The sequence below is a fragment of the Xiphophorus hellerii genome, chromosome 16, assembly GCF_003331165.1.
Source record: "Xiphophorus hellerii strain 12219 chromosome 16, Xiphophorus_hellerii-4.1, whole genome shotgun sequence".
Classification (NCBI taxonomy): domain Eukaryota; kingdom Metazoa; phylum Chordata; class Actinopteri; order Cyprinodontiformes; family Poeciliidae; genus Xiphophorus; species Xiphophorus hellerii.
The window spans coordinates 9,117,591-9,130,474 of NC_045687.1; the positions used below are offsets into that span (position 1 = coordinate 9,117,591).

Consider the following 12,884-nt stretch of genomic DNA (forward strand, 5'->3'; position numbering starts at 1 on the left):
TTACTATCCAGAAGAAGTTAGACAAACCCAAACTGTCTGTTACCTTTTCCCCCCACCTGATGTCTTTATCAGATTCGAACAGCAGGGCAGGAAAAACGTTTCAATCTCAATGCAGAAAACGCCCAGAGAGAGATATAGCTCTCTGGTTTTAATTTAAGAGAATCAAATAATGTAATCCTTCACAAATATGAATGAAAGTAAGCCATATTATTCTAGTCAAGCTTAAAGAAATTGGAAAACATTTATTCTTTAAAAGTAAGTAACCCACAATGGAGCTTAATCTATCATGTTCATGAAACAAGAAAGTTTTACTCTGAACTTAATTTGCAACACTCTCAGTTAATTATAGGGTTGAATCTGCTCATTACCAGCTTAGTTAATTTTGTTTATATTACATTGTTAACATGTTGCAGAGCTTCACTCTCAGAAACAATAAGGCTTTTACAAACAACATAAAGCTAAAGTTAAATATCAATTTAAGTTTGGTTCTTTTAGTTCATTTTTAATTTACTTAAAAATAGAATAGGTTTCAACTGAATTGAATTTGGTTAAATAAAATCTATCAAAATTGCTATTTTGAATACAAACTGATGTGTAATTTTAAACATTATATACATTTCATGACACCAGTATGTTGTTATTTCCCCAGATTTTTCTTTTTAAGCACACCAGCCAACAACATTCCATCAATCCAGTGAGCTTTTCTCAGGCACCAAGCAGAATTTACCCCACAGTTTATTTAATCTCTATAATTTTAGAAGATCAATAAATCAGCTCTCTGCTCAGCTCCACCCATCTGATAATTCTGGGAGGAGCAGAACTTGGCTGTCTATAAGTTGGATCTCTTGGGCCTGAAGACTCACACCGGACAAAGGAAACAACCAAACCAAAACTCCAAAATGGTCAAATGGTCAGACTTCGAGCGTGCCACCATCCAGGACATCTTCTCCAAGATCGATTATGATGTTGTTGGCTGTGCAGCTCTCTCCAGGTAAAAAAAAAATCTATTTTCTTTACCCAAAAATGTATTAATTTGAGGTTTTATTCTCTTTAATGATCTTTTTGTCTCTTCAGGTGTCTGATTGTCTACCCCTGGACTCAGAGATACTTTGGCGGCTTTGGAAACCTCTACAATGCTGCGGCCATAACATCAAACCCCAAAGTGGCGGCTCACGGAAAGGTCATCATGGCAGGTCTGGAGAAAGCTGTGAAGAACATGGACGACATTAAGACCACATACAAAGACCTGAGCGTGCTGCACTCTGAGAAACTGCAAGTGGACCCCGACAACTTCAACGTAAAGCTGTGTTCTTTTTGTCATTACACCACGGGTATTAATGCTGTTGCTGCTTTCTGACCCATGTTGTGTTCTGTTGCAGCTCCTGGCAGACTGCATGACCATTGTTGTAGCTGGTCAGATGGGGGCAGCCTTCACCCCTGAAGTCCATGGAGCTTTCCAGAAGTTCCTGGCCGTGGTGGTGGCCTCTCTGAGGAAGCAGTACCACTAGAGAGCCTCAGCCAGGATGCTCTCAAGATCTGTTTCTCCTCATTTTTAGAAAAAGGAGGCTATGAATGATTAGATAAATAAATTAGCACATTTAACAAATGATTTTGTTGTCTCTGTCTTTATTCCTCATTATCATGTTTATAACTTTCTTATGTAGTACGTAAATGAAATCTAAATCAGTAATACTGAATACTGAAAAATCCTACGCTAATATTTTGACGTTCAATAAATTGCTTCCTTATTTAAATGGTAAATATATAATTGGGTAATTTATATCTGATTAAGCTAATTGTTCTCAAAACAGAAAGACTGCTCCATGATCTTCACTCATTAAAATATAGACTTGTCTGACTTTGTCTACATGGATAAATCCCAATCAGTAAGACTTATTTAAGTTGACGAAAACAGATTAAACATTTATGTTGATTAGTAAAATTACAACAAAAAAAAGAAGAAAAAGCTGGAAATAATTCCTCAATAAACCGAAACATAAATGCTTAGTTTCTTTCAGGAACTGAAAAACAAATAAAAAAAGGAAAAAAAATGGCAGTTGACTTGCGTTGCAGTATCGGAAAAAATGTGAGTTCTTGTCAGTCAAGTCCCGTCTGCTTTGTTCTAAACAAAGCTGAATATTTTTAGTGGTGTAAAAAATATTAATAATGCATAATAATAAAATAATAATAAATTAAGGGGTTGCCAAAGAGAGAGTAGGACATGAGGCACTAAAGTTGAGACAATATCACTGAACTTGAATAAAAAATTTGACACATTATGATTAAATATGACAATGACAAACAGGATTACTTGTAAGTTCGCTATCAGAAGAACTCCGAACAAGCTATGCTCAGAAGTCACTAGTGGCCTGAGGAGGTGACCTACTTGGTAAGACAGACAGCAAAATATGAAAGTGGAAAGTATCATAATCAGGCCCTTTGCTGAATTTAGGTCAGTCTGTTAATAGAGAGTCAGATCTGAATACTTACGTCACTCAAAGAATTAGATTTCAAGAAAGTGTGGTTTCATTCCATGGGCACACTGAGTAAGATACAGTATTTCATCAAAGAAAATAATATTCAACTTCTTTCATTTGAAAGTCCCAACATTAACTCAGAGAGAAGCAAAGAAGAGTTTTTTTTTTTTCTCTGAACCGTTGACCCTCACCAGTAAAATATCAGCACTGTTTTGTAAATGTCTTTGTTGGTTTTGATTCAAATTGCAATTGGAAGTAATTTGTATTCAATTTAATTGCAAACAATACAAGTGAGCATTTTCTTATGATAGCTTTTAATAATTGAACTACATTAATACACCTTAAATCTCCCTGCTGTTCATGTAAGCAATTACTGGAAAATGGAAGAAATATCAAATGAGCATGGGGGCCTTTATACAGAAAGCACATTTATAGGTTTAAGTATAAAAAAAGAAACTTAAAGACACCAAGTCTTTCAATAAAGAAGCAACAGCTAGAAATCTTTCCTGAAACGCATATAAACTTCATGCAGATCTGCAGCAAAAGTTTTAGCGTTGTACTGGCTGATTAAGGCTCCTCCATCAGTTTTTCACTCTACATCAAAACATAAACACCACAACAATTATTTTTGTTTAGATTGGAAGCAGAAAGATTTGGGAACCTCTGGTTTAGAGTATCCCATGTGTATCATCTGTTTGATTTGAAAAAAAAAAAAAATGTAGATGTACTAAAAGAACTTAAGCTCCAGCAAAAAAAACTAGAGATATACTGAGACACACAAACTCACACAAAACCCAGAAATAAATGACACTTTAAATGCTTTTGGTCTTTTATTCATATTCAGACTGTTAGAAGCTGTAGTATCATGTCTTTTATCTTCTCCAGGTGTGCAGTTTATCTGTACTTCTCGGAGAGGGCTCGGGCCAGAGCAGCCAAGAACTTGTCCACAGACACATGGACCTCAGGGGTGAAGTCGGAGGGAAACTTGATGGCGAAGACCACAAGGATGTTGTGTGCCAGGATCTGTGAAAAGTTGATTATTTAAAAATAATTGCAATTTTGTGTTGCAAAAAAAAAGAAACAAAGAAAGCAAAAAATAAAGAAACAGAGAAAGAAGGAAAGAAAGCACAAATAAAGAAAGGAGTAGAGAAGGAATATTTTACATTCCTACATACGTATTGCATGAATGGAATAAAAAAACTTAAAATAAATCTTAAAAAGCATAACATAAATTAAATTAAATTAAATTAAATTAAATTAAATTAAACAACTATGGAGTCTATCTTGAAATACAGTACTATAAGTTTAGTATAAAAAATAGTAACTATTCTAGTTTTCATTTTAAAATAAACGAATATCAAAATTAAAAAAAGTGAAATAAAATTCAAATAATAACACATAAAGATTTAGCACATATTTATTCATTTCAAAATAAACTAAATGTTCAAGTAATGATCATTACAGAGAATCATGAAAAGGAAAAATTTGAGAAAACTGCAAATTAATTGAAATTTCGCATGAAAATTTAATAGATCGTGCTAAAATTCAATTGATTTCTGTTCATGTAAGTTATTTTAATATTTTATTGGACCCACAAATGTAAGTATCAGTGGAGTCTTAAAACACCACTGAGGTCACTTTTTTTAAAATTAAATCTAAAGTTTAGTATATCAGGAACTTTATCATTTTATTCCAAAGTCGCTGCGTTAAATTCATCAAAATAGCTCGCAGGGTGTCTTTACAGTCCCAACTGTTGATCACTAGTTGTACCTTAAAGTTGGCAGGGTCCACTCTAAGAGTGAAAGCATGCAACTCGCTCAGGCTCAGGAGACCAGAGGTCAGATCATCGATTTTGGTCACAGCATCAGCTACTCCACCCATCACCGTAGCTCCGTGCTTCTTCACTGGAGCAGAGCCAGCACTCATGTCCTTCCAGTGGGAGAAGTAGGTCTTGGTCTGTGGGTAAACCACCAGCATCCTAAAGGAATGTGAGTGTATAAATAAACCCAGAAAAATACAGTTCAGGTAACATCAGTGACATAGAGGTCTTTGTTACCTGGACAGAGCATCCTGGCCAATGTCTTCAGCCTTGGGGGCCACTTTAGCCCAGAAGGCTTTGACTGTGTCCTTGTCCTTGGCAGTGAGACTCATCTTCTTGGTTGATTGTTTGGGTTGAATGCCGCGATCAGAGGCAAGTGGTGGGGGTATTTATAGGAAACAAACGGGGCTTGGGCATGGCAGGGACACCTCCGAGTTATCTCTGATTGGACGCCTTCCAAGCAAAGTGTTGCAGCTTAGATGAGATAAGCTGTAAACAAGATCGAGAGACGGGGCTCTGAGGAGCAGCTCACTGTAACCTCTAGAAAATACAGAGACTTCACTTTGAACTTTTCATTAAATGTGAAAGAGTACTTCTTTTTTTTCTTCACTGTGATCAAGTTGAAAATTTAAACAAGTTAAATGATGGTTTTAAAATGGTATCATCATTTAGTTAAGTGTGTCTTTTATGCATGTTGTTGACTTTAAATACACATGGTTTTTAGTACTTTGGAAAATACATACAACTAAAAAGAAAAAATCATAGACATCACAAGTTATGTAATCTAGTTTGAAGGGTCATAAATACATTTTTACAAGGTCAAAATAAACTAATGACAACAGAAAACCCAAACACACAAAACCACAGAGCCTGGACATATTAATGGGATTTGGTTCATAAATGATAGATGATAAATCTATAGTCTCTTATCAAGGACAGTCCTGTGGTACTGATTTAAAATCTTGACCATTTTTTAATTCATTCCTGGTTATCAGTGGGTTGCAATATATTTTCTGATGCGGTATAAGTTGCTACCACCAAATATGCTTCTTTGCTTATCTGAACTTTAAAGGGGCGGAGCCGCAGAAAGGAGGCAGATAGGGAAGCAGAGGCCTCACTGACTGCTGCTCAAGCTTCAGTTAAACATTTCACTTCCCGCCTGTTTCATTTAATTACATCAAGGTTTTTTTTTCTTTTTTTTTTATCAATCTCAGGCTTTTTATCAAACTCTGCCTGTCTAATGCATACAGGCAGAGTTGTAATGACTTTTTGGTGAAGGCAGATTTTCTGCTGCTTGTTGATGGTATTTCACAATGTCTAACTGCTTAGTCCCCAGTTTGTCTTATTTGGAACTTCATTTAAAAATACTACTACTAATACTACTACCAGTAGTAGTGATTGTAAATACAAAAGTTATTATTATAATTATATTTATTACTAGTAGTATTAGTAATAGTAGTAATTATTATTACTACTATTATTACAATTATGTATTATAATAAAACAACGAAAAATGGTTGATATCAATTAGATAATGATATTTGGAGGTCAAACGTTATTTTACCAACTTCTTTAATAGTTATCATCCATATATGTTAAAATTTGAATTAAATTAAATTAAATAAAGTTAAATTAACTAGATTATTGTTTCCGTACTATTTTTTAAATTTTTTTTAGGAATTGCAGTTTGTGGCCAGTGAATAAGTACAAAATATATTTATTTTAAAATATTAATATAAGACATTTTTAATAACGCCATGGCAACAGATATTTTGCATACAGATAGTTTTGGAGCAAAAATGTATATTCAAAACTCCGTCTGTGAGACATTTTTAAAATTCTGCAACGGCGTTTTAGCGCCCTCTTGTGGGAAAAACCAGCGAACATAAAAAAATTTAGAAATTTGATAGCTGATTTTTTTTGGTGACTCCTGTCATGAGAAGTTTTTCACTTAGAAGCTTAAATAGACTTTCAACAACCAAAAAAGTGGAAAAATTAATAAAGATTTTAAAGATGAAGAGCAATTACGAACATCTTAGTTCATTTATGTTAGTTATTTATTTTTGTTTGTTCCTACTGTCCTTTCCTATATAACCTATTGTTGTCACTAACTGATTGTTGCATTTTCACACAAAAAACCTATTTTATTTTCTTGTTCACGCTGACTAAGGAAAACAAGACTAGTATATATATATATATATATATATATATATATATATATATATATATATATATATATATATATATATATATATATATATATATATATATATATATATGGGCGTGTGTGTGCGTGTGTATATTCAAAATGTGAGAATTTGTTTATCACTATTTTGTTCTGCCTGCCGAATAACATTGTTTTTTAATATTAAATCATACATTATGATCAAAATAAATAATAAAAAAATAAAAAAAATATGTTGAAGTAATGCTACTCTTACTTGAGTGCAAATTTTGGGCACTCTATCCACCTTTGTTGATTTCTCCAGCCGTAAACATTTAAAAAATCAACACTAATTTCATAGTGATGTTATATACTTTATTGCCTCCAGGGGTCGTAAAAATTCAACTTACACACACGACACTACCATGGTACACAGCTTCTGCAAATCTTCATGCACTTGCTCTGTTTTCCCACGTGTTGACAAGCACATAAGAGCTTTTGAAAAAGCGAGTTTTATTCAATGGAAAATGTTTCTCCATGCTTGATTGGGTCTGCTTTTTTTTTATTTGTACTGACTGCTCATAGCCTCCACCACAGCAGACAGAAACTTCTGCCAGGTGGCCTGGACCTGAGGGTTCAGCTCAGCTCTGAGTTTGCAGGCGATGGTAATTGTGATGCATTCGGCCAAAAGCTGGAGGGGAAAAAGCAATCATAAATTTCGGGAACAATAACCGAGATGCATTTCTCTACATTAGTAAAACGTATCGAGTCACTAGAACAAACACCCCTGCTTGTACCTTTGGTGTCACTTGTCATTGGCTGAATTTTTGTATTTGATTTATTTATTTACAAATGGACCACTGAACCAAACCTCAAGACACTGAAGTATCACGAGCTGATCTCAAACTTCACAAAAACGGCGAACCGTTCTTTATATCTAATAAACTTTTCAAACCGCTTTCCCAGCATGAATTATTTGTGGCTTAAACGTCAGGATAGTAGCTTACTCTGAAGTTATCCGGATCCACTTTGATTTTCTCGTAGTGCTGCCTGCTCAGGGAAGCGTACATCGCTTTGAAGTTGTCTATGTTCTTCACGGCTGTGTCCAGAGCCGATAGCACGACCTTTCCCAGGGCGGCCAATTTGGGGTTGTTTAAAATTGCTGTGGTGGTGAAGATGTCGCCAAAAGAGCCGAAATACCGCTCGATCCAGGGGTAAACAATCAAAGCTCTGTCGATGTGAGAAACATGATGCCGGTTATGCACACTATTTTCGATTTTATACAAATGGGTGAACCGTCACATGGAAAGCTGAAAACAATTTTTGACATGTCATTTCTAAGAATATCCTCAACCTGGAAGTAATTTTCAAAAACAAGAGTCAACAGCAATAGACGGACAGCGACTGGTGCTGAAATATAGCATGCAGATGAACCAACATGCAAAAAAGTCACCTCAATTTCTGTATTGCCTCTCAACCAAAACAATAATCTTTTCTATTCGAGGGAGATTTTACATCATCACACTAAATATGGACCTTACAGGGAATATATACATATATGTATATATTTAGCTTTACCCAAACAAGACTTGCTAAGCCTCAGTTTGAACTAAAATCTAACTCTACCTTGCCCAAAGCTCTGCTCCGATCTCATCAATATCAACTTTTTCCCAAACTCCTCTGACGATGCGGCGCTCCTCTTCCGTCCATTTCACCATGACGCCATGCAATCAATAAACTGTCAGTTTGGCAAAAGATTTCATGACATGATGGATGACCTGACACCAACACTAAAATGTTTGCAAGCATAAATTCTCTCTTCTGTCCGCCTCTGATGGTCGTAGCAAGTTTTCACAAGCTGCTCTCAGCAGATTAAACCATATACGTTAATAATCTTTATAATCAGGCCAGCCACGCCCAAATAAAAATGATGCCGGTGTTATGAAGAGGAGTTTATATGCTTGGTTAATATGTTCAGTCATAGCTGGTCAGATCTAATTTTTAAATTACATTTTAAAAAGATGACGATGAGCAAATTATTTTTGATCAAGTTAAAGAGAAGAAAGACGGGTGTAAAGTTAAAATCTGAACATGAATATTGTTGTGTAATTGTATATTTTTTAGCGTTGCAGTTTGCAGTCTTTTTCAGAGAACTTTTTAAAATAAAAATACTATTATTGTTTTGTTGTTTTAATTCTGTTTCTCTGTTTCGGGTAATTTACAGACGCAACATTCGGATGGGAATTCACTTTATTCAACATTTTTTTCCCCCACTGGTCATTATTTATTTCACTGTAATGGAAACCAAAGATATATATATATATATATCCATTTGATATCTTATTTAAAAACAGGGTGAATAATTACAGAGGACACTTGCATATGATTTGAGTTTTTTTATTGATGTATTTTTGGCAGCATTTAATTGCTCAGAAACTGATGTTTCGCTGCACCTCTTCAGTGGTCGGCCACTTCAGACGCTTAGTGGTACTGTCTGCCCAGGGCGGAGACCACCACGGCCAGGAACTTCTGCCAGGCCTCTTGGAAACCAGCGGTAAAGACGCTGGGTCCAAACTTGGCGGCCACGACCACAGTGATGCACTCAGCAAGCACCTGCAACCGTAAGACAGAATACAACAAGAATGAATAAACTGACACGAATCAAAAACAAGTAATTGCGTCTCGGTGTGAGGGATGACATACCCTGAAGTTGTCGGGATCCACATGGAGCTTCTCGGAGTGCATGACGCTCAGTTTGGCGTAGGCGTTCTTGATGTTGTCCATGTTCTTCACAGCAGTTTCAAGGCCGCCCATCACAGTTTTTCCGTGCTGAGCCACTTTGGGATTTGCGGCGATGGCTGCGGGGGTGGAAAGGTCACCGAAGGTAGGGAAGTACCTCTGGGTCCATGGGAACACGACCAGAAGCCTGAAAACACAAAAGTGACAATGAGAAATCCCGATCCTCAGGATGTAAGAGATCATCATTCCGCGGAATGAAATTTGTTCTCAAGGTTACCTGGACAGGGCCTGGGGACCAATTTCACCCACATCAATGTTTGACCACAGGGTGGAGATGGCGGTGCGCTCGGCGTCTGTCCACTCGACCATGATGACGATGTGAAAGCCTCCTCTGACTTTTCGCAAAAAAAACGAGTTTGGTGATCAAAGGTGTAAGACTGTGTGAATATGTTTACGAGCCCTGCATTTATTCACAGCCCAATGATCCGTCCCCCAGACAAGACGGGCTGTGATTGGACGAGGTGCACTTGCCAATAAAATGACGTCCGTCATGTTTGGCACCAATTAATGTCAATAAATGCTGCGTCATCTATCTAAAATGATATGCATTTTCTTACTTTATCGTCAATCCTTTCTTTTGTTAAGATTGTTTTAACACTGAAACGTTACCAGAGACCGTTACCGTTTCTTGAGTTAACATGATTTCTTGAGTCATGAGTTCTACAAACTCATGACCAGTTTGTAGAATCAAGTTCAATATACTTAAAATCGGGAGTGTGTAATATTTAATATTGGTTCAATATTTTTTTTTCATTTTTTTATTTTTGCAAAAAGCTCTACTTGGAAAAAAAAATGCACGTTGGTGAATAATAAAGAAAACAAGTACAAAGATTTTAACATTTTGTTAAGTGAATTTTGTGCATTAACTCAAGAAGTCAGTTAGATAAGTAGAAAAAACAGAAGCGTTATCCAGAGCAGCGCCTTGGTGTAATTCCTGTAACCAGCCAGCATTTACGTAGGGATTACGTGAAATTTGAGGAGTGGTAGCTTTTATCGAGCCACATTGGCAGGGGGTTATTTGGCAGTTTTGTTATCAAGGTTTTGGCATGGATTGATTCTGAGGCGTGGTGCATTTAGGCTTGATATAAAGACGCAGTGACAAATTGATCAAAGCAGCTTTTTTGATCTTCATATTTTCTCGCTGAGAAACTAAAGGCAGCAATGAGTCTTTCCGACAAAGACAAGTCCAGGGTGAAGGCCCTCTGGGCCAAAGCCGAAGGGAAGGCCGGCGAATTGGGAGGTGAAGCATTGGGCAGGTAAACATCAAGTTATACAAAACCCTTTCAAAATGTGTCGTTGCTGTTTGTTTTAATCCTATTTCTATGTTACTTATAGGATGCTTGTTGCCTACCCACAAACTAAGACCTACTTCTCTCACTGGGGAGATCTGAGCCCCCAGTCCCCCAAAGTGAAGAAGCATGGTGCCGTCATCATGGGAGCCTTGGGAAAAGCTGTGAAGGGCATCGACGATCTCCCTGGCACTCTGGCCGCCCTCAGTGAGCTTCATGCCTTCAAACTCCGGGTGGATCCTGCCAATTTCAAGGTATACTTCAAATCTCTTCTGAATTTTACTCACATAATCATGATCATGTGTGCATTTAGTTTCTGCTCAATTATATTAAATCATTTTTTTTGGGTGTGCGTAATCTTCAGATCCTGGGCCACAGCATCGTTGTGGTCTTGGCCATGTACTTCCCTGGTGACTTCACTCCTGAGGTTCACCTTTCCGTGGAAAAGTTCCTGCAGAACGTGGCCTTGGCTCTGTCTGAGAAGTACCGCTAAAGACGCACTGATTGTGTGAACAAGGAGTTTTACCCTCCCACATCCTCAACATTCTTTCAGACATGTGGAGACACGTTCAATAAAAAAAATACATCCGAGGATGTCAAATTCTCAGTTTTTGTTTTCTGCTGTTCTTTCCGATTTGTGTGATTTTTTTTTTTTGTCATAGTAAAATTGGTTGGGTCTGCAACTGCAGAGTTCAAGGTATTTGCACAAACTTTGTTGGAAAAGGCAAAGTGCAAACTGCACTGAAATGCACATGGGGAAAAGCGCATCATAGTTCGAATGACTTTAGTAATAAATAAAGGCAGACATTTTAAATAATTTCATTTTCTATTCATTTAAAAATAAATAAATAAATAAATAAATACTCAAGCAGCACGAGGAGTTTTCAGACGTTGGGAATAATTTAAGCTTTGAACAAACATTTATTTCCAGTGGTGTCCAGTGTGGGGGTCTGCCAAACAATTTCTGCCTCCATCACAATTCAAAACCTTTGCTTGGTTTGCCAGAAAGGCGGTAGATGCAGATACACATTTAAATGAAATATGTTAGAGTGCCATTTTAATCGATGTGAGGTCTTTAAAAAAAGAATACAGAAAAAATTTAATATTTTGAAGATGTAAGGCACAACACAAAGCATTGCTCTTTTATCAGTGATGCTAATGCTTTTATTTTTATTAAATATGACTACAAACACCCACAGACTTTTACTAAAGAGCAAACTGGATGTGCCAATTTGCCAAGCTCGTGAGATAAAGTCTGTATGAGCCATATCCTGTTTTTATATTTTTCCCCTATTAACTCTAATTATGTTCAGCATAGATTTAAATATCTTCTTCAATTTTCATTAAAAGCAAATTAGAATTACAATTTTGTGGCTCCTGAATATTTTCAACATGATATTTTCTACCCCCATGGTAAAATGTCTGGACACCACTGACACAAACAAATAGTTCCTTAGCAAGAAGAATCTGTTTCAGAAGTGAACCTGGATCTTTAATTGCTAAAATGTAAATAAATGATAGAAAAAAAATATACTGTTTCTGTACAGGACAAAAACAGAAGAACCAATCTATGTTTATCTATTTCCATTTCTAAGCTCCTGCCAGAGAAAAACATCCCCACCTTCATGCTAACATCTCCGTTTATTATTATTTAATTAATGTGCGATTACTACATAGGTTTACATAACGTGGCACACTTCCATTTTTGTTTGATGCCTCTGTATTTCAGACAAACTTACTAAACAAGTCAAAATCTGCTATTTAATGTTAAATTCTTCTTAGATTTGTGTGGATGGTGTTTTCTCTGTCCTCTTAACTGTGTTCAGTTAATTTAGTTTGGCTACAGGCTAGAAGAGTCTTTACTAAGGTAGAGACTATTGGGAATCCTTAAATAAACAAACAAGCAAACAGGCTATTCCAGTCAGTTTCATTGCCAGTTATACGATAGGTCCTAAACACACACATAAATGTTGTTTTTCTGTCATTTTGCAGCTTAAAAGTCAATACATAACGGTTTTGCTTTGTTTATGTGTAAAAATATAGAGTAAATACAGACAAAAATGTAGTGGCATTTCAGGCCATCCATTACTTTTTCAGTTTTTGAATTAAACTGAGTGAGGATCTTCTTCATGGTGCCAGTAAGTGTGTATTTTAGACAAAAATATTATCATATAATCCCCTATTCATTCTTCAAAACTGCTTAACTTTTCTGCTTTGTTGATTACCTTTTTTTTTTGACTCAATAATTTAAGTTGTATAATTTTGCAATCACTCAAATACGGGACCTGAGCACAATACAGGCCATTTGTGAGCAAGGGATATTGAAAGTGCTTTAC

General features: G+C 36.2%; 5 protein-coding genes across 5 annotated transcripts; 2 read left to right on the forward strand and 3 right to left on the reverse strand.

Annotated features, from left to right (window-relative positions):
* The first annotated feature begins 851 nt into the window (after nucleotides 1-851).
* LOC116735540 (hemoglobin subunit beta-like) lies at nucleotides 852-1,573 on the forward strand. Its single transcript, XM_032587495.1, has 3 exons — nucleotides 852-991; nucleotides 1,075-1,297; nucleotides 1,380-1,573. The coding sequence occupies exons 1-3, from the start codon at nucleotides 900-902 to the stop codon at nucleotides 1,506-1,508; spliced, it is 444 nt and encodes a 147-aa protein (XP_032443386.1). The 5' UTR covers nucleotides 852-899; the 3' UTR covers nucleotides 1,509-1,573.
* Nucleotides 1,574-3,292: 1,719 nt separating this feature from the next.
* Nucleotides 3,293-4,757, reverse strand: LOC116735545 (hemoglobin subunit alpha-1-like). Its single transcript, XM_032587501.1, has 3 exons — nucleotides 4,534-4,757; nucleotides 4,248-4,455; nucleotides 3,293-3,500 (listed from the first exon to the last, which is right to left on the reverse strand). The coding sequence occupies exons 1-3, from the start codon at nucleotides 4,626-4,628 to the stop codon at nucleotides 3,372-3,374; spliced, it is 432 nt and encodes a 143-aa protein (XP_032443392.1). The 5' UTR covers nucleotides 4,629-4,757; the 3' UTR covers nucleotides 3,293-3,371.
* A 2,056-nt stretch (nucleotides 4,758-6,813) lies between these two features.
* On the reverse strand, nucleotides 6,814-8,321 carry LOC116735538 (hemoglobin subunit beta-1-like). Its single transcript, XM_032587494.1, has 3 exons — nucleotides 8,087-8,321; nucleotides 7,468-7,690; nucleotides 6,814-7,151 (listed from the first exon to the last, which is right to left on the reverse strand). Exons 1-3 carry the CDS (start codon nucleotides 8,176-8,178, stop codon nucleotides 7,023-7,025), a joined length of 444 nt encoding a protein of 147 aa, XP_032443385.1. The 5' UTR covers nucleotides 8,179-8,321; the 3' UTR covers nucleotides 6,814-7,022.
* A 520-nt stretch (nucleotides 8,322-8,841) lies between these two features.
* LOC116735537 (hemoglobin subunit beta-A-like) lies at nucleotides 8,842-9,662 on the reverse strand. Its single transcript, XM_032587493.1, has 3 exons — nucleotides 9,477-9,662; nucleotides 9,164-9,386; nucleotides 8,842-9,073 (listed from the first exon to the last, which is right to left on the reverse strand). The coding sequence occupies exons 1-3, from the start codon at nucleotides 9,566-9,568 to the stop codon at nucleotides 8,942-8,944; spliced, it is 447 nt and encodes a 148-aa protein (XP_032443384.1). The 5' UTR covers nucleotides 9,569-9,662; the 3' UTR covers nucleotides 8,842-8,941.
* Nucleotides 9,663-10,256: 594 nt separating this feature from the next.
* On the forward strand, nucleotides 10,257-11,155 carry LOC116735544 (hemoglobin subunit alpha-B-like). The gene is made up of 3 exons (XM_032587500.1): nucleotides 10,257-10,515; nucleotides 10,595-10,802; nucleotides 10,913-11,155. Exons 1-3 carry the CDS (start codon nucleotides 10,421-10,423, stop codon nucleotides 11,039-11,041), a joined length of 432 nt encoding a protein of 143 aa, XP_032443391.1. The 5' UTR covers nucleotides 10,257-10,420; the 3' UTR covers nucleotides 11,042-11,155.
* Nucleotides 11,156-12,884: the final 1,729 nt, after the last annotated feature.

Excerpts from the sequence above, each read along its gene's own strand:
- LOC116735545 (XM_032587501.1), bottom strand. The coding sequence starts at position 4,628 with ATGAGTCTCACTGCCAAGGACAAGGACACAGTCAAAGCCTTCTGGGCT. Across the intron at positions 4,456-4,533 it reads GGCCAGGATGCTCTGTCCAG|GATGCTGGTGGTTTACCCAC; the intron begins GTAACAAAGACC and ends ACATTCCTTTAG. Across the intron at positions 3,501-4,247 it reads TGGACCCTGCCAACTTTAAG|ATCCTGGCACACAACATCCT; the intron begins GTACAACTAGTG and ends AACTTTTCACAG.
- LOC116735544 (XM_032587500.1), top strand. The coding sequence starts at position 10,421 with ATGAGTCTTTCCGACAAAGACAAGTCCAGGGTGAAGGCCCTCTGGGCC. Across the intron at positions 10,516-10,594 it reads GGAGGTGAAGCATTGGGCAG|GATGCTTGTTGCCTACCCAC; the intron begins GTAAACATCAAG and ends TGTTACTTATAG. Across the intron at positions 10,803-10,912 it reads TGGATCCTGCCAATTTCAAG|ATCCTGGGCCACAGCATCGT; the intron begins GTATACTTCAAA and ends CGTAATCTTCAG.
- LOC116735537 (XM_032587493.1), bottom strand. The coding sequence starts at position 9,568 with ATGGTCGAGTGGACAGACGCCGAGCGCACCGCCATCTCCACCCTGTGG. Across the intron at positions 9,387-9,476 it reads GGTCCCCAGGCCCTGTCCAG|GCTTCTGGTCGTGTTCCCAT; the intron begins GTAACCTTGAGA and ends TTGTGTTTTCAG. Across the intron at positions 9,074-9,163 it reads TGGATCCCGACAACTTCAGG|GTGCTTGCTGAGTGCATCAC; the intron begins GTATGTCATCCC and ends TTACGGTTGCAG.
- LOC116735538 (XM_032587494.1), bottom strand. The coding sequence starts at position 8,178 with ATGGTGAAATGGACGGAAGAGGAGCGCCGCATCGTCAGAGGAGTTTGG. Across the intron at positions 7,691-8,086 it reads GGAGCAGAGCTTTGGGCAAG|AGCTTTGATTGTTTACCCCT; the intron begins GTAGAGTTAGAT and ends TCACATCGACAG. Across the intron at positions 7,152-7,467 it reads TGGATCCGGATAACTTCAGA|CTTTTGGCCGAATGCATCAC; the intron begins GTAAGCTACTAT and ends TTTCCCCTCCAG.
- LOC116735540 (XM_032587495.1), top strand. The coding sequence starts at position 900 with ATGGTCAAATGGTCAGACTTCGAGCGTGCCACCATCCAGGACATCTTC. Across the intron at positions 992-1,074 it reads GGCTGTGCAGCTCTCTCCAG|GTGTCTGATTGTCTACCCCT; the intron begins GTAAAAAAAAAA and ends TTGTCTCTTCAG. Across the intron at positions 1,298-1,379 it reads TGGACCCCGACAACTTCAAC|CTCCTGGCAGACTGCATGAC; the intron begins GTAAAGCTGTGT and ends GTTCTGTTGCAG.